We start from the raw sequence: 18,924 nt of genomic DNA, 5'->3' as shown, positions 1-18,924 counted from the left end.
CTAGAACTGGGGAGGCTAATGCAAGGGGAGGTCTTATAGAGACGGCTTGATTGATTAATTGAGTGGGTGTTTCCTTTGAAGGTGGAGCAGGCTTCCTCTCTTGTATAAGCCATCCTGGAGGATGAGTTGTTAAAAAAACCAAACATAAATTTGATTACCAGTATGTTCCTGCCCAATGGTTTCTGATTACAACAACACAATCCTGAAATGCTAAATTCCCATGACTTGCGTATGAAACAGAGATAAACATCATAAATTCTGCCAGTGACAAGGTTAGCAGTGCAGACAAAACTGCAGCCATGTCTAAAATATGGTTAGGATAGAAAGAACAAAAATACTTCAGCTTCAAGTGAAACAGGAAGGAATAAGGGCTCAGCCACACTATAAGCGCTTTTCTGAGCAGTTTGTGTTTGGCGCTTTCTGAGCACTTCTTAAAAATTGCTCCCATTCACTTGCATTAAAATCGCGGTAAAATATGTGTAAAAATCGCCACGATCATAAAAAAAAATGAAACAAAAACGCGATTTTTCCTTCGATTTTAGAGAGCGTTTTAAAAAGCACTAATCAATCACAAAGTGCTCAGAAAAGTTCTTATAGTGTGGCTGGGCCCTAAAGGACATTAAATTGGTGATCATATGGAATCAATTATGGTGCTTCTGCAATGAATGTCATTTCCTCATTAAAATTTGCAGGGAATTAAGTCCCACATGACTTTCTCAGGAAGACGATTATATGGCAGTCAGGAGTCTGTAGTAAAGGCTCACAGTACAGCTGCTGTTCACATATACTCTGTGCAGGAATGAACCAGCCATCTCCTGCCCAGAGTGGTAAAGCTGGTTCTAGGCTGGTCAGTGAAACTTGTTCACATTATTATAAAGAGAAAAAAAAAGGAGGCAAGGGACACAGAGGGAGAAATATGATTATCTCCCTCAGCAGTCTCCTTATTTACTTCATAGGGGAAGGCAGGAAACCAAGGCATATAACACTGGGGAAAACTCTTCAAAATAGGTAAAATCCATGATTAAAAATGCATTTGAAATAATGTGCTAAAGATACCTAGAGCTGTTTTAATGCCAGGCAGGCACTATCTAGGCATGTATAGTCACTCTCTGAACTCACGCACATACGCTCACAACATAAGTCACAAATGCACAATGTGAGTTTTATACAAAGCGAGCTGAGAATTCCAGCACTGGTCATGTGCAGAGCTATAGCCCATACAGAGCAGAGGGTCCAGAATCCTCCGAGCCACACACAGAATATGCCAGCTTCATAGCAATACACTGTGCAACAGGTAACAAAACCAAAGGCCATTCAGATCATAAAATACACCATTATAATGACAAATAGACTCATGATAACAACAACGACAGAAATCTTAGATAAGGTTGCATATAATTGTTCTATAATTGCAAACTGTGACTCTACAAACACTGACAAGTAGAAAGCAATGCCCATTTCTAAAGGCACCATTACTCTCAGAAGCACAATTCACAGTTGCGCTCAAAAGTTTACATATCCTGGCAGAATTTATGATTTCTTAACCATTTTTCATATAATATGAATGATGACACACACAAAAAAACAACATATCTTTCACTCATGGTTAGCTGAAGCCATTTATTGCCAAACGACTGTGATTATTCTTTTTTCACTACACAAATGACCCTAATCAAAAAAGTTTACATACCCTGGTGATCTGGCTAACATGCACACAACTTGACCCGAATGGGTTTTAATGGCAAATAAAGTTAACTATCTATACTTGTGTTCAGTTTGCTTGTAATTAGTGGGTGTGTATAAAAGGTCACCGAGTTTCTAGACTCCTGACAGACCCTTGCATCTCTCATCCACGGCTGCACTGATGTTTTTTGGATTCTAAAGGTGCGTACACACATGCGACTATAGTCGTTTGAAACGATCGTTCCCTGATCATTTCAAACGACGATCGTTTAAAAAAAAAGCAGCCAACGACCATTAAATCTAACGATGGACGAGCTAGATCGTTAAAAACTATCTTGGCGGATTTTTTCCAACGACGATCGTTTGCAAAAGTAGTACATCGTTGGAAACGGTCGTTCGTACTAAGCTTGACATGCGCATTTCACCATTTCTCCATGGAACTTTTCATTTTTATGCGCAAGCGCAATAGTTGCTGTACGTGATGTAACAGTCGTTCTAACGATCAGATCGTTACACATCTTTAAAAACTAACTTTACTGAGGTTGTTCGTTCGTCGTTCACAACGATCGTTGTCGCATGTGTGTACGTAGCTTAAGGGTGCATACACGCATAAGACCATAGGCCTAGTGCACACCGAGCGGTTTTTGGAGCGATCCGCCGGCCGCATCCGTCTGGAAAAACGCTTGGCTAATGTATTGCAATGAGATGGTGCACACAGGCGGTTTGAGGTTTTTGCCAAGCCGCAAACGCGCCTCCTGCTCCGCGTTTGCGGTTTTCGGAAGCGTTTCGTCCTCAATGTAAAGTATAGGAAAAACGCAAACCGCTCTGAAAAACGCTACTTCAGAGCGGTTTGCCAGGCATTTTTGTTACAGAAGCTGTTCAGTAACAGCTTCTACTGTAACAATATGTGTAATCTGCTACACAAAAACGCACCCAAAACCGCTAGGTATGTTTAGAAAATCTCTCTAAACATACCTAGAATCGCTCTGAAATCAGCTCCCAAAACCGCTAGCATATTGCGGATCTGCTAGCGGTTTTGGTGTGCACTGGGCCATAGTCTTTGGAAAATGAAAGATCACAGACCAATGTTACCCCCTTCCATGTAGTATGAGAGCCATACCTACACAGTCTATTCTATGGAGCTGAACTCCCCATCAGATAGAAATCTTTGCAAGATGCTGCACACAAAGATGCTGTACACATTCAAAAGATCAGGATCTGTAAAAGATTTGTTCCTGCAAAAGATCCGTTCCTCCAAAATGCATTTATAGTCTATAATATCTGCAGATCCTCACACACCTTGTTTAACAGACATTCATCTGCAGACCAGATCCACCAGAATGGATCTTCAGATCTACAGTTATGAAGAAGGAGGTGCACAGGACCACCACACTTGGTCACTCCGGAGTGCTCCAGACCCAAGATACAGTTGAACAAGCCAGATACTAATGTAGATGAAAGCGGCTGGGCACATCCAGTAAAATAGACCTTTATTGTAAACACATTAAAAGCTGGTATGAGGCATCAAATGGCAACAGGTACCAGGAGAGAGAGAGACAAGCAAGGTAAACCAGTCGACAGCTGTTTCGCACTCAGCAAACGAGCGCTTCCTCAGCTATGATGAAAGGTACATCATTCATACTGTGAAACATGGTGGTGGATCGCTGTTTTTGGGATGTGTGAGCTACAAAGCCACGGGAGATGTGGTCTGAATTGATGGCAATATGGATTAGGTATGAAAGATATATTGAATTTAAACCAAAATCGTGATTCACATGTGCACGATATTGGAATCCTCAAAGCAGCGATTTCCGTTATTATGTAATTTCCGTGTGTGGGAAGTTTGAAGAAGCGGCTTCAACCTTCCTCCCCCCAAAGTCCTGGCACATGCGGCTCGCAGCATTGAACGTGTTGGACATGGCTTCCAACACGAGGCCAACGCTGTCCGTCCTCTCTCGCCATCTGCCGGTACTTGTGCACAGCGTACTTCCTGGTTCCTGTATGTAACATGACATACAGGAAGTAGGTCATCCATTAGAGCAGGGGTAGGGAACCTTTTTGGCGGAGAGAGCCATAAACACGACATATTTTAAAATGAAATTCTGTGAGAGCCATACAATATGTTTAAAACTAAATATAAGGTAATGTGTACAAATGCAATCTCATTGGCAGATTTCCCCACAAATGCAATCTCATTGGCAGATTTCCCCACAAATGCAATCTCAACGGCAGATTTCCCCACAAATGAACTGACCAGACGAGTGAACTGGAGTACCCTCCTGGACCTGGAGTGACCTCCTGGAGTGACCACGACGGCGGCAGTCCGGCAGGCTCTCACTCGCTGCTGCTGCTGGCACTAGTGCGCTCCGGAGGCAGTAGCCGTGGCTGGCTGCGTAGCTATGGGTGCGGCTGCCTCTGGGTCGCACGACGTCGGGGCAGCTCCTCCCCCCGCCAAGCTGCCTCTGTTCCCGCTGGCTGCGTGTCACACGTAACGTGTGACATCACTATTTTACAGGGAGCGCCAGCATCAGCGCATCCATCGGGCAGAAAAGGCGGAATTCTGGCGCGGGAGGCGGTGCCGATGAAGGAGGCACACGTAAATATAAAGACCCGGCATGGAGGAGGGGGCGGCGGCGCAGATTTCAAAAGTAAACACAGGCTCTCTGGCCGCTCTGTCACACGTCTTTTAGCGAGCCAGAGAGCAATATGCGGGCATGAAAAGAGCCATATATGGCTCGCGAGCCATAGGTTCCCGACCCCTGCATTAGAGCCTGCACGAGGCGAAGTGGAAGGTATGTCCAGCACTGCTGCAGCTTGGGGGGCAGAGGGGGCACAGAGAGAGAGAGAAACAGATGGGGGCACAGAGGAGGAACAAAGCTTGATTTGAAGGAAATCGTGAATCGAAATCACAAAGTTGGACAGTAATCGCTCAGTTAAATTTTTTTCTAAAATTGTTCAGGCATAATATGAATGTAGTAAATTATCAAAAAATACTAGAAAAAAAATCATCAGCCAGGAAGCTAAACACGGGACATACTTGGACATTCCAACATGACAATGATCCAAAACTCAAGGCCAAGTCCACCTGTCATTGGCTACAGCAAAATAAAGTGTAGGTTCTGGAGCGGCCATCTCAGTCTTCTCATTGAGCCACTCTGGGGAGACCTCAAACATTTCATGCAAGACAGCCCAAGACTTTATGGGAACTGGAGGCTTCTTCCTAGGAAGAATGGACAGCTTTACCATCTGAGAAGATAAAGAGCCTCATTCCCAACTAACACAAAAGACTTCAAGCTGTCACTGTGCTAAAGGGGGCAATACACAGTATTAAGAACTGGGGTATGTAAACTTTTGATCAGGGTCATTTGGGTAGTATGTGTAGTGATTATGGTTTAAGAAGAGTAAACACAGTTGTCGACATTAAATAGCTTCAGCCAACCACTTTCCGTGAGTGAAATTAAATTTTATGTGTCATCATTCATACGCTATAAAAAAGGATTAAGAAATCATGTCTGCCAGGGTATGTAAACTTTACATCCACACTGCCAATACTGTATAACTAATGTCATTTCAAAAAACTATACCTTTTGTAGAAAAAAAAAAAAAAAAAAAAAAAAAAAAAAAAAAAAAAGCAGGACCTACGAGCTCATCTGCCAATAGCAGGAATAGTTAGCAACTGGAAATATGTTAATTCCAAGTTGGAGAAAATGTTATGGAAACTGACCAATCAAATGCAGCAGACAGGATCTCTCTCTCTCTCTCTCTCTCTCTCTCTCTCTCTCTCTCTCTCTCTCTCTCAAGTAAAGAAAAAAAAAAAAAAAGAAAACCTAGCATGCCCACTAACTTCCTTTGTGTGCCAGATGTACCAAATGTTTACGCGGAAGAAAATGAGTGATTTTTAACTTTTGGAATGTCTGGTTACCATCCTTATTACTGGTTTACCAGATAAAAATAAAGAATTGATTGTTTTATTTTATGCCCGACAGTTACACTTTAAGGGCCCGTTTCCACTTTCGCGAATCTGCATGCGTTTTCTGCTCGCAGATTCGCACAACCAATACAACTTAATTAGCCTATTTCCACTCGTCGGGAAAACAGAGCGTTTTTCTGTGCAGGAAAAATCTGCACAGCAGAGCCGTCAGACTTCGCACACCGCAAGGTGGTGTGTGATTCGTATACAATGTAATTAATAGGAAATTTTTTGAATTTTACCACAAATTCACGTACGGTTTCACCTAAAATCAATGTAAAAACACACAGGCACTGACATGGTTAAATTCACACACTTACAAAAAAAGGAATTTGCAATGCACAAGTGGAATTCGCAATGCACAAGTGGAAACGGGCCCTAACACTGGAGGTGCTTTATGCAGCAGTGGATTATTATGTTTTAATGCCACCCTCCCACAGGGTACATCAATTAAGGAGGTTGACTAGCAGGCCAGCAGCAAACTCTCCTCCTAGCAACTCTTGGTACCAAACACACGCCAAATCCCCACATAAGAACAGAACAGGAGGGATTTGTTAGTGGCTAAAACAACCATATGCTCCCACCAACAGCACAAATAGAGAGATCTAGCATGTGTGGCACTCCCTGCTCTTCCAGAAGGCACTGTGAGAGGCAAGATCACTGTTGAGACAGTGGCCCAAGCTACCAGAAAAAGCAGTGTGAAATGCAGGATCATGGAATGGAGCTGGTACAATACAAAAATAGTGTTTAATCACACCCATGTTCAAATAGCATATTCCCCTGCAAAATGAATATCCTACTCCCTGCTACTGTATAACTTTTATTCAGGAGTTCCAGGAGATCAACAATTAGTTAAAGGGGCACTACAGCGAAAAACTGTAACATGTAAAATATGTGCAAACCTATACAAATAAGAAGTACATTTTTTCCAGAGTAAAATGAGCCATAAATTACTTTTCTCCTATGTTGCTGTCACTTACAGTAGGTAGTAGAAATCTGACAGAAGAGACAGGTTTTGGACTAGTCCATCTCTTCATGGGGGATTGTCAGGGCTTTATTTATTTTCAAAAGCACTTAGTGAATGGCAGTTGCTCTGTCCAACTGCCAAAAAAACTGTAGCGAGCAAGGGAGCTGGCCAGCATCATTGTTTAAGGCCTAGTGCACACCAAAAACCGCTAGCAGATCCGCAAAATGCTAGCAGATTTTGAAACGCTTTTTCTTCTTTTTCTGTAGCGTTTCAGCTAGCATTTTGCGGTTTTGTGAAGCGTTTTTGGTGTAGTAGATTTCATGTATTGTTACAGTAAAGCTGTAAGGCCTAGTGCACACCAGAGTGGTTCGGCTGCGGTTTGCGATCCGCTTGCGGGTGCGGATCCGCTAGGGTAATGTATTTCAATGGGCTGGTGCACACCAGAGCGGGAGGCGTTTTGCAGAAACGCATACTCCCGGGCTGCTGCAGATTTTGGATTGTGGATGCGTTTCTGCCTCAATGTTAAGTATAGGAAAAACGCAAACCGCTCTGAAAAACGGCACTTCAGAGCGGCTTGCCAGGAGTTTTTTGTTACAGCAGCTGTTCAGTAACAGCTTTACTGTAACAATACATGAAATCTACTACATCAAAAACGCTTCACAAAACCGCAAAATGCTAGCTGAAACGCTACAGAAAAAGAAGAAAAAGCGTTTCAAAATCTGCTAGCATTTTGCGGATCTGCTAGCGGTTTTTGGTGTGCACCAGGCCTTACTGAACAGCTTCTGTAACAAAAACCGCCTGGCAAACCGCTCTGAAGTGCCGTTTTTCAGAGCGGTTTGCGTTTCTTCTATACTTAACATTGAGGCAGAAACGCATCCGCAATCCAAAATCTGCAGCAGCCCGGGAGTATGCGTTTCTGCAAAACGCCTCCCGCTCTGGTGTGCACCAGCCCATTGAAATACATTACCCTAGCGGATCCGCACCCGCAAGCGGATCGTAAACCGCAGCCGAACCGCTTTGGTGTGCACTAGGCCTTTATCCTTTTTAGGAAATATCTTTATAAAGAATAAAAGCCTTGCTGAGAATCCCCTATGAAGAGATGGACTAGTCCAAAACAAGTCGCTTCTGTCAGATTTCTACTGCCTACTGTAAGTGACAGCAACATAGGAGAAAAGTAATTTATAGCTCATTTTACTCTGGAAAAAATGTACTTATTTGTATATCTTTGCACTTATTTTAAATTTTACAGTTTTTCGCTGTAGTGCCCCCTTAAAGGGTTAACAAGGTCAAGACAGCTGCTCTACAGCTTTCAGTATAACCTGGCTGAACTCCATGGCCTAATGTTACGTTATAATTTAATTTACCGAAGATTCTGCAGTTGTCAGAAAAGTGCTGCAGATGTGTCCTCTGCCACCAGGACAAGTGTGTTCCTGCGCTCTCTGATAGGTATAGTCAATGAGATGCAAATAATTCCAGGAGAAAACAGGATTATGCAAATTGAATGAAAATTTATGCAGCCTGAAAATAGTCCAATCAAATTCCACCTCGGCAGGATTCAACTGGTCCATTTTCAAGCTGCATAAATTAACATGCACAATTTGCATAATCCTGCATCAACTCAGAACTATTTGCATCTAATTTACCATCCCTACTCTCGTAGGCCTCTTTTCCACGGACTGTTGAACTGTGTGCTCAGCAAGCAGTTGCCAGGCAGCAGTGTGCAATTACCAGGCAGCAGAAAGCAGTCCTGAGAGGCCTAACACTAAACTATGACTTGTTCAGCTTCTGAGAAAGCAGCTCAGAAAATTTCTCACCTATACAACCAATGACCAGAGGGAGGAGCCTGAGCTGACTTCACCTCCCCTTGCCTGTCGTGGGGAAGGAAATCAAAGAAACTCCCAGGGCTGTGGAATCAGAACAAAAATTATCCGACTCCGAAGATTAAGGCCTCCTTTCAACGAACTGTTGAGCTGTGTGCTCAGCAAGCAGTTACCAGGCAGCAGTAAGCAGTTACCAGGCAGCAGTAAGCAGTTATCATGCAGCAAAAGGCAGTAGTAAGCAGTTATAATGCAGCAACAAGCAGTTACCAGGCAGAAGTGAGCAGTTGAGAGAGTTTGAGAGGCATTTCACTGCCTATCAACAGTTCGTGGAAAGGAAGCCTAAGACTGCACCAATTCTCTGCATACATGATTGAAAGTATGTAACATAAAATAATTTAATTACTGCCAAAGCTTAAGAATCTTAAAGAACTTCCTATGCGAACACTGATAATCTATTTTTTACTCACCTACTTATTTCAGCCCCTAGCAGCCATCTCAGTCCCTCGCCATAGCCCGGTCCTTCTCGGTGTCCCCGCTGGCTGACCGTAATCATCGCGACCTGCCGGCACGGTCAGCTCTTCTGCGCAGGAGCAGTACGAGCCAGATGACATGGACGACTGGGCACAGTCGCTGAAGAGCCGACCCCGCCGGCGGCTCGCAATGATTACAGACGGCCAGCAGGGACAATGAGGAGGACCGGGCTGTGGCAAGGAACTGAGATGGCTTCTAGGGGCTGGAAGAAGTCCCAGGAGAGTAAAAATAGATTATCTGTGTTCGCATCGGAAGTCATTTAAAGGGAAGGTCCAAGCAAAATAAAAAAAATGAGTTTCACTTACCTGGGGGTTCTACCAGCCCCATGAAGCCATCCTGTGCCCTTGTAGTTACTCACTGCTGCTCCAGTCCCCCGCTGGCAGCTTGCCGACCTTGGAGGTCGGCGGGACGCATTGCGTACATTTTTACGCATTCCCGCTAGTGCAGGAACATTAACACATACATTTTTACACATTACTGGTTCAATGCGTAAAAATGTACGTTGCTTAACCACTTGCCGACCAGGGGATTTTTCAGTGATCGGTGCTGCGTGGGCTCTACAGCCCGCAGCACCGATCAGGAGTGCAGCAGGGCGATCAGACTACCCCCCCCCTTTTTCCCCACTAGGGGGATGTCCTGCTGGGGGGGTCTGATCTCCGCCGGCTGCATTTGCTTAGCGGGGAGGGCTCTTCAAAGCCCCCCTCCGCAGCGTTCTCCGCCGTCTCGCCCGCTCCCTCCCCCTGTGAGCTGCGCAGGACGGATTTCCGTGCATTGAAGGATAGGCTTCAGCCTATCATATGCTTGCGATCCCCGGCCAATCAGAGGCCGGGGATCGCCGATCTGCCTTACGGCGCTGCTGCTGGGATTTCTTCCCCGCCTGTTTACATTTTGCCAGCGAGCCGCGATCGGCGGCTCTTCGGCTGTTCACGGAGACACCCTCCGTGAACTGACATGGAAAGGCCGCTCGAACGAGCATGGAAACCCTCAGACAACCAGTTTACGCCAATCGGCATTAGCTGGTCGTCAAGAGGTCAAAAAACACAATAATTCGGCCTCCCGCAATCGCTGGAAGCCGAATTATATCATTCCCCCACTATCCATGGCAGCCTGGAGGGGGAATAGTAATTAACACGGCCCGGACTTGTGCAGAAGCAGGATCAGCCATATAACAGCTGTATCCTGCGCCCAAGTCTACCGGTGTCGTTTTCATATGTATGCGAAGCTCATGTGAACTGGCCCTTACATACACACTTTAACCACTTGAGGACCGCCCCCAGCCGATGGGCGGCGGCAAAGACTGGGCCCAAACAACCGCAATACGCCCATCGGCGGGGGCAGCTGCGGGAGTGGTTATGCGGCGATCGCGTCATTCATGACGCGATCAGCCGCCGGGGACTGGCTCCGCCCACCGCTCGAAGTAACCCGCCGGCCGTTCGGAAGCGCCGGCGGGTTACTAGCACCCGGATCGCCGCATGTACATAGTATAATAGGCTTTGTAATGTATACAAAGCCTATTATACTGGCTGCCTCCTGCCCTGGTGGTCCCAGTGTCCGAGGGACCACCAGGGCAGGCTGCAGCCACTCTAGTCTGCACCAAAGCACACTGATTTCCCCCCCCCTGCCCCCTGATCGCCCACAGCACCCCTCAGACCCCCCCCTGCCCACCCCCCAGACCACTGTTTGCACCCAGTCACCCCCCTAATCACCCATCAATCACTCCCTGTCACTATCTGTAAACGCTATTTTTTTTTTATCCCCCCCCTGCCCACTGCCCCCTCCTGATCACCCCCCACCCCTCAGATTCTCCCCAGACCCCCCCCTTCCCGTGTACTGTATGCATCTATCCCCCCTGATCACCTGTCAATCACCCGTCAATCACCCCCTGTCACTGCTACCCATCAATCAGCCCCTAACCTGCCCCTTGCGGGCAATCTGATCACCCACCCACACCAATAGATCGCCCGCAGATCCGACATCAGATCACCTCCCAAATCCATCGTTTACATCTATTCTCTCCTCTAAACACCCACTAATTACCCATCAATCACCCCCTATCACCACCTGTCACTGTTACCCATCAGATTAGACCCTAATCTGCCCCTTGCGGGCACCCAATCACCCGCCCACACGCTCAGATTGCCCTCAGACCCCCCTTTATCAATTCGCCAGTGCAATATTTACATCTGTTATTCCCTGTAATAACCCACTGATCACCTGTCAATCACCTGTCAATCACCCCCTGTCACTGCCACCCATCAATCACCCCCTGTCACTGCCACCCATCAATCAGCCCCTAACCTGCCCCTTGCGGGCAATCTGATCACCCACCCACACCAATAGATCGCCCGCAGATCCGACATCAGATCACCTCCCAAGTGCAGTGTTTACATCTCTTCTCTCCTCTAAACACCCACTAATTACCCATCAATCACCCCCTATCACCACCTGTCACGGTTACCCATCAGATTAGACCCTAATCTGCCCCTTGCGGGCACCCAATCACCCGCCCACACCTCAGAACGTCCTCAGACCCCAGCCCTGATCACCTCGCTAGTGCATTGCTTGCATTTATTTTCCCCCTCTAATCACACCTTGAGACACCCATCAATCACCTCCTGTCACCCCCTAGCACACCTACCCATCAGATCAGGCCCTAATTTGCCCCGTGTGGGCTCCTGATCACTCGGCCAAACCCTCAGATCCCCCTCAGACCCCCTTCCGATCACCTCCCCAGTGCATTGATTGCATCTATTTTCCCCTCTAACCGCCCCCTGAGACACCCATCAATCACCTCCTGTCACCCCCCTAGCACTCCTATCCATCAGATCAGGCCCAAAACATCCTGTCATCTAAGAGGCCACCCTGCTTATGACCGGTTCCACAAAATTTGCCCCCTCATAGACCACCTGTCATCAAAATTTGCAGATGCTTATACCCCTGATCAGTCATTTTGAGAAATTTGGTTTCCAGACTACTCACAGTTTTGGGCCCGTAAAATGCCAGGGCAGTATAGGAACCCCACAAGTGACCCCATTTTAGAAAGAAGACACCCCAAGGTATTCTGTTAGGTGTATGATGAGTTCATAGAAGATTTTATTTTTTGTCAAAAGTTAGTGGAAATTGGATTTTTATAGTTTTTTTCACAAAGTGTCATTTTTCACTAACGTGACAAAAAATAAAATCTTCTATGAACTCACCATAACACTAACGGAATACCTTGGGGTGTCTTCTTTCTAAAATGGGGTCACTTGTGGGGTTCCTATACTGCCCTGGCATTTTAGGGGCCCTAAACCGTGAGGAGTAGTCTAGAAAACAAATGCCTCAAAATGACCTGTGAATAGGACGTTGGGCCCCTTAGCGCACCTAGGCTGCAAAAAAGTGTCACACATGTGGTATCGCCATACTCAGGAGAAGTAGTATAATGTGTTTTGTGGTGTATTTTTACACATACCCATGCTGGGTGGGAGAAATCTCTCTGTAAATGGACAATTGTGTGTAAATGACACATTTTTGATTTTTTTTTACACACAATTGTCCATTTACAGAGAGATTTCTCCCACCCAGCATGGTTATATGTAAAAATACACCACAAAACACATTATACTACTTCTTCTGAGTACGGCGATACCACATGTGTGACACTTTTTTGCAGCCTAACTGTGCTAAGGGGCCCAAAGTCCAATGAGTACCTTTAGGATTTCACAGGTCATTTTGAGACATTTGGGTTCAAGACTACTCCTCACGGTTTAGGGCCCCTAAAATGCCAGGGCAGTATAGGAACTCCACAAGTGACCCCATTTTAGAAAGAAGACACCCCAAGGTATTCTGTTAGGTGTATGATGAGTTCATAGAAGATTTTATTTTTTGTCACAAGTTAGCGGAAATTGATATGTATTGTTTTTTTTTTCACAAAGTGTCATTTTCCGCTTGGGGTGTCTTCTTTCTAAAATGGGGTAATTTGTGGGGTTCCTATACTGTCCTGGCATTTTAGGGGCCCTAAAGCGTGAGGAGTAGTCTTGAAACGAAATTTCTCAAAATGACCTGTGAAATCCTAAAGGTACTCATTGAACTTTGGGCCCCTTAGCGCAGTTAGGGTGCAAAAAAGTGCCACACATGTGGTATCGCCGTACTCAGGAGAAGTAGTATAATGTGTTTTGGGGTGTATTTTTCCACATACCCATGCTGAGTGGGAGAAATATCTCTATAAATAGACAATTGTGTGTAAAAAAAATAAAACAATTGTCATTTACGGAGATATTTCTCCCACCCAGCATGGGTACTGAATACTTTGGGATGTCTTCTTTCCAAAATGGGGTCATTTGGGGGGTATTTGTACTATCCTGGAATTTTAGCCCCTCATGAAACCTGACAGGTGCGCAGAAAAGTCAGAGATGCTTGAAAATGGGAAAATTCACTTTTGGCACCATAGTTTGTAAACGCTATAACTTTTACCCAATCCAATAAATATACACTGAATGGTTTTTTTTTTATCAAAGACATGTAGCAGAATAACTTTCGCGCTCAAATGTATAGGAAATTTTACTTTATTTGAAAAATGTCAGCACAGCAAGTTAAAAAAGTCATTTTTTTGCCAAAATTCATGTCTTTTTTGATGAATATAATAAAAACTAAAACTCGCAGCAGCAATCAAATAGCAGCAAAAGAAAGCTGTATTAGTGACAAGAAAAGGAGGTAAAATTCATTTAGGTGGTAGGTTGTTTGACCGAGCAATAAACCGTGAAAGCTGCAGTGGTCTGAATGGAAAAAAAAGGCTCTGGTCCTTAAGGGGCGAAAAGACTGTGGTCCTGAAGTGGTTAAACTGTCCAAAACCTAAAAGTCCAAGAGGGTGCTGTCCATACAAGAACATTAGCTTAATTTCCCTATGGGGATTCCTGCTGGGTCCCCTCAAGTAGACTAGCACCGATCGTGCTTGATAATTTAGGGCAGCGTTTTTCAACCAGTGTTCCGCGGCACACTAGTGTGCCGCGGAACGTTGCCTGGTGTGCCGTGCTCTTATCCCCCCTCCCGCACGTCCCCGCGGCCGCCGCTGCTATTACCTTAGCAGCGGCCGCTCTCCCCTCTCCAGCGCATGTTTTTATTCTAGCAGCGTATCTCCCGGCTGCTCTGTGTGTGATGCGCAGGAGGCAGGGCTCGGTTTCCATAGTAACGGCGATACATATCGCCGTTACAGGAAGCCGCTGCCCTGCCTCCTTCCGCATCACACAGAGCAGCCGGAGATACGCTGCTTGAAATATACACGCGCCGGAGAGGGGAGGGGCGGCAGCTGTTAAGGTAATAACAGCGGCGGGGACGGGCGGGGGGAGCTATCCTGGGGCACTATACTGGCTATCCTGGGGCACTATACTGGCTATACTGGGGCACTAAACTGGGGCACTATTCTGGGGCACTATACTAGCTATACTGGGGCACTATTCTGGCCATACTGGGGCACTATACTAGCTATACTGGGGCGCTATACTGGGGCACTATACTGACTATACTGGGGCACTATACTGGCTATACTGGGGCACTATACTAGCTATACTGGGGGGCTATACTGGGGCACTATACTGGCTATACTGACTATACTGGGGTACTATTCTGGCTATACTGGGGCACTATTCTGGCTATACTGGGGCACTATACTAGCTATACTGGGGGGCTATACTGGGGCACTATACTGGGGCACTATACTGGCTATACTGACTATACTGGGGCACTATACTGGCTATACTGACTATACTGGGGCACTATACTGGCTATACTGGGGAACTATTCTGGGGCACTATACTAGCTATACTGGGGCACTATACTGGGACACTATTCTGGCTATACTGGGGCACTATACTGGCTATACTGGGGCACTATTCTGGGGCACTATACTGGCTATACTGACTATACTGGGGCACTATACTGGCTATACTGGGGCACTATTCTGGGGCATTATACTAGCTATACTGGGGCACTATACTGGGGCACTATTCTGGCTATACTGGGGCACTATACTGGCTATACTGGGGCACTATTCTGGGGCACTATACTAGCTATACTGGGGCACTATACTGGGGCGCTATACTGGGGCACTATACTGGCTATACTGGGGCACTATACTAGCTATACTGGGGCACTATACTGGCTATACTGGGGCACTATACTGGGGCACTATACTGGGGCACTATACTAGCTACACTGAGGCAACTAAACTCCCTACACTGGGGCAACTATGCTAGCTATGCAGCCGCACCCCAGGCCCCCCCCCCATAGCCTGCTGCGCACGGCACTGTCCACTAGGTCGCGCAAACAACCGGGGGCCGCGTTCCCCCCCCCCCCCCCCCCCCGCGCCGTTCCCCGGATAAAAATTTGGTCAGACAGTGTTCCCCGGGCCGGAAAAGGTTGGGAACCACTGATTTAGGGTAGCAATTTTCAAAGATTCGGTTCCAAGCCAGGCAGAATGTTCCGCTCTATGGACAGAGAGGAGGAAAGACAAGAGACAACAAACATACAGATGACCAAAGTGACAGTATCTTGGTGGCCAGCAGATGGAAGGCTGAACTGTCCAACAAAGGCCCAGTTAAATAGTATACAAAGAGAATAGCCAAAGATAAATAAGTCCATGTAAAATTCAAAGGCAATGTACACGCATTTGACTTACTATCATTCATGATCATCTCGGGTGACGAATCTAGTACAGGTATCTTTGTGATCCTTCACGAAGAATCACTAATGACTGATGAAACTGTTGTCCTATAGTTGTCTACATAGCAACAAGGCTAGTTATGCTTTTCCTCCTCTATAGAGCAGAACAGGCTGCCCAGCAAACAACCAAGCAGTGTGTCTATCCAGCGATCATTCCTAAACTGTCATGTGAAAAGATAATTGACAATTGGTTCAAATGACAGTGCCTGAAGTATGTACACAGCTGAAGTGCAGTTTAGATGACCGTATATCTATTGATTTGGCAGCCAATCTTTGATACAATTCAATCGTTATTATTGAATCGGATGAAAATCGTTGCCAATACAAGCATACCCTATCGACGATTCAACTGTCAGTCAATCGGGTGCGTGGCGATAACAGCATGTAATAATTACGAACATGACGGAAACTCCCGGCCGCTGTCTCCCCAAATGTATTATGTGCCCCCGGTGCACATGCATTTATCCTTTGCCCATCATGCCCTAACCTGAGTGTCGCCCTTGCATTTCTGCATTTGGGTCCCACTTGACTACCAGCATACACATGCCCCACGTACTATAACGCAGGCAGCCAATGCAGAAATGCAGTGTGAACACCCATGGATGGCGTGACAGGTAAAGTATAAATGCACATGCACCAGATATAACATTTGGGGGGATGCAGCCAGTTGCAGAAAAGAGGCATCATAAAGCCAATTACCAATAGATGTCATGCCCATCATTGCTAGATGTATGGGTACCTTAAAGAGACTCCGTAACAAAAATTGCATCCTGTTTTTTATCATCCTACAAGTTCCAAAAGCTATTCTAATGTGCTCTGGCTCACTGCAGCACTTTCTGCTATCACTGTCTCTGTAATAAATCAATGTATCTTTCCCCTGTCAGACTTGTCGGCCAGTGTCTGGAAGGCTGCCAAGTTCTTCAGTGTTGTGGTTCTGCTATGAACTCCCCCTTTCAGGCCCCTCTCTGCACACTGCCTGTGTGATATTTAGATTAGTGCAGCTTCTCTCTGCTCTCGTATCTTTTACAAGCTGGATAAAGTGTCCTCTGAGCTGGCTGGGCTTTCACATACTGAGGAAATTCAGACAAGGGCAAAGCTGTTTGCAGGAAGAAAAGAGCAGCCTGAAACTTCAGTGCATGAGAGCAGAAGGGGGAAAGAAACACACAAATGATCTCTTGAGATTCAAAAGGAAGGGTGTATACAGCCTGCTTGTGTATGGATGTATTTTGTATGTGTGGACATACTGTACATCAACCTACTTCCTGTTTTGGTGGCCATTTTGTTTGTTTATAAACAAACTTTTTAAAACTGTTTTTAACCACTTTTAATGCGGCGGGGAGCGGCGAAATTGTGACAGAGGGTAATAGGAGATGTCCCCTAACGCACTGGTAGGTTTACTTTTGTGCGATTTTAACAATACAGATTCTCTTTAAAGGGAACCCAAGGTGAGAGGGATATGAAGGCTTACATGTTTACTTACTTTCAAGTTATGCACATTGCCTGCTGTCCCTCTAATCCTCTGCCTCTAATACTTAAAGCCGACGACCCTGAACAAGCATGCAGATCAGATGTCTATGACAAATCTGACAACATGCTTGTTTCAGGTGTGTGATTTATGCTAGGTACAAAAGATGAGATTTTCTAACAGACTGACTGTCAGATTATTTCCAACATGTCCGATCTGATTTCCATTCACTTCTATATAAAATCATTCGGAAAACAATCGGAAATCAGATCGGGCATGCTGGAAAAAAACAACTGTCTGACAGTAAATCTGCCAGAAAACCTCATTGTGTGTACCTAGCATTAGAACCCACTAGCCAGAAAGATCAGCAGGACTGCCAGGCAACTTGAAATGAGGCTGGCAGCTTCCACGGGTCTTACACCTCGGGTTCCTTTTAAAGGAAACCTAAACTGAGAAGGATATGGATTTTTCCTTTTAAAATAACACCAGTTGCCTGACTCTCCTGCTGATCCTGTGTCTCTAATACTTTTAGCCACAGCCCCTCAACAAGCATGCAGATCAGGTGCTCTGACTGAAGTCAGACTGGATTAGCTGCATGCTTGTTTCAAGACAAGACAAATAACATTTATATCGCGCTTTTCTCGTGGCGGACTCTGTGATCCTGCCACTACTGCAGCCAAAGGCATCAGCAGGACAGCCAGGCAACTTATATTGTTTAAAAAGGAAACATCCATATTCTTCTCAGTTTTGGTTCCTTTTAAGACTTTCAAAAACAAAAAGGTGCATACAAGTTTTCAACTTCACACGAGCAAGTAGTCACTCACTCACTCACTGACCTGAAGTGATGACTGTGCAAAACATTCCTTTATGTCACTGAAATGTCAGGTATACAGCCAGAACCAATGGTTTACATCACCCCTATTTGGACTATATACTGTCAGTAATCCAGAAAAGCCATGGTCAGTTAATGATGAAGTAGTGATGAGAACATATATTATACATATATATATATGTGGCCTCTTGTGACCCCAGCGCCTGCTGATAAGCTACTCACCATGGCAGGCCCGTCCGTGGCTTGGCCTGACTGTATGAAGTCTCAGGTAGAGCCTGCAGAGTGAGGACCAGCCTCGGCTCTGGGCAGACACCCCCGCCATCTCTGCAGTCTACACTTGCACTGATCCTTTCCGGAGGCTGACTTCACTCATCCAGCTGTCTGTGTACCTTCAGCAGCCCGGCACGCTGGAGCGAGCGGAAAGTTTACTCCTGTGTCTTCAGTGCGGCAGACATGTTGCCGTAGAGAGCGCTATGCCACACTGCGCTGCTGGTCTTCTACAAAATGAAGGCATGCCGCCTGAAACGAAGCCCTAGCAGAGAGACACGCAAGACTCATAACCTTTATCTGCCTTATCGCTCTATCTCATGTACTCTGTCTAGTCATTGTTTGTAGACGTATAGAACGCGAGAGATGCTGCACGGAGCATCCACCTATCACATGCTGAGTCTGACTGAGCGACTTCACCCAATGCCCATACTTTTTTTTTTTCCTACAGCTATTGAACACAACTTTATTGGCAACTTTTAACTAATAACAAGTTCATAAAGGTTGCCTGGATGGTTAAATGGGCCAGCGTATCGAATTGAGTACAATCGAGGAGACACTATTTTTGATAGAATTAATTTTGTCTTCTCCCACTGATTAATGTTACAGATTACCCAGCTACTCCTAGACCAAAAAACCTTTGCATATTGGATTATTGTGGATCTGTACAAGCTGACACATCGTTGCATTCTA

The 18,924-nt window shown here is 45.7% G+C and overlaps 1 protein-coding gene across 2 annotated transcripts in view; it reads right to left on the bottom strand.

The window, feature by feature from the left end:
- Positions 1 to 18,600, bottom strand: part of SLC30A9 (solute carrier family 30 member 9) — a 108,167-nt gene extending 89,567 nt beyond the window's left edge. The window contains exon 1 of one of the 2 annotated variants that reach the window (XM_068278512.1): positions 18,187 to 18,600. In XM_068278512.1, the coding sequence (XP_068134613.1) occupies positions 18,187 to 18,286 (100 nt within the window). In that variant the 5' untranslated portion in view covers positions 18,287 to 18,600. Of the gene's footprint in view, positions 1 to 14,028; positions 14,107 to 18,186 lie in introns of those variants that run through there. The other variant, XM_068278513.1, reaches the window with a different exon arrangement.
- Positions 18,601 to 18,924: the final 324 nt, after the last annotated feature.

The sequence above is a fragment of the Hyperolius riggenbachi genome, chromosome 1 (genome assembly GCF_040937935.1).
Source record: "Hyperolius riggenbachi isolate aHypRig1 chromosome 1, aHypRig1.pri, whole genome shotgun sequence".
Classification (NCBI taxonomy): domain Eukaryota; kingdom Metazoa; phylum Chordata; class Amphibia; order Anura; family Hyperoliidae; genus Hyperolius; species Hyperolius riggenbachi.
Note: the sequence above shows the minus strand (reverse complement) of the source record. Positions and strands in the feature narration are given on the sequence as shown.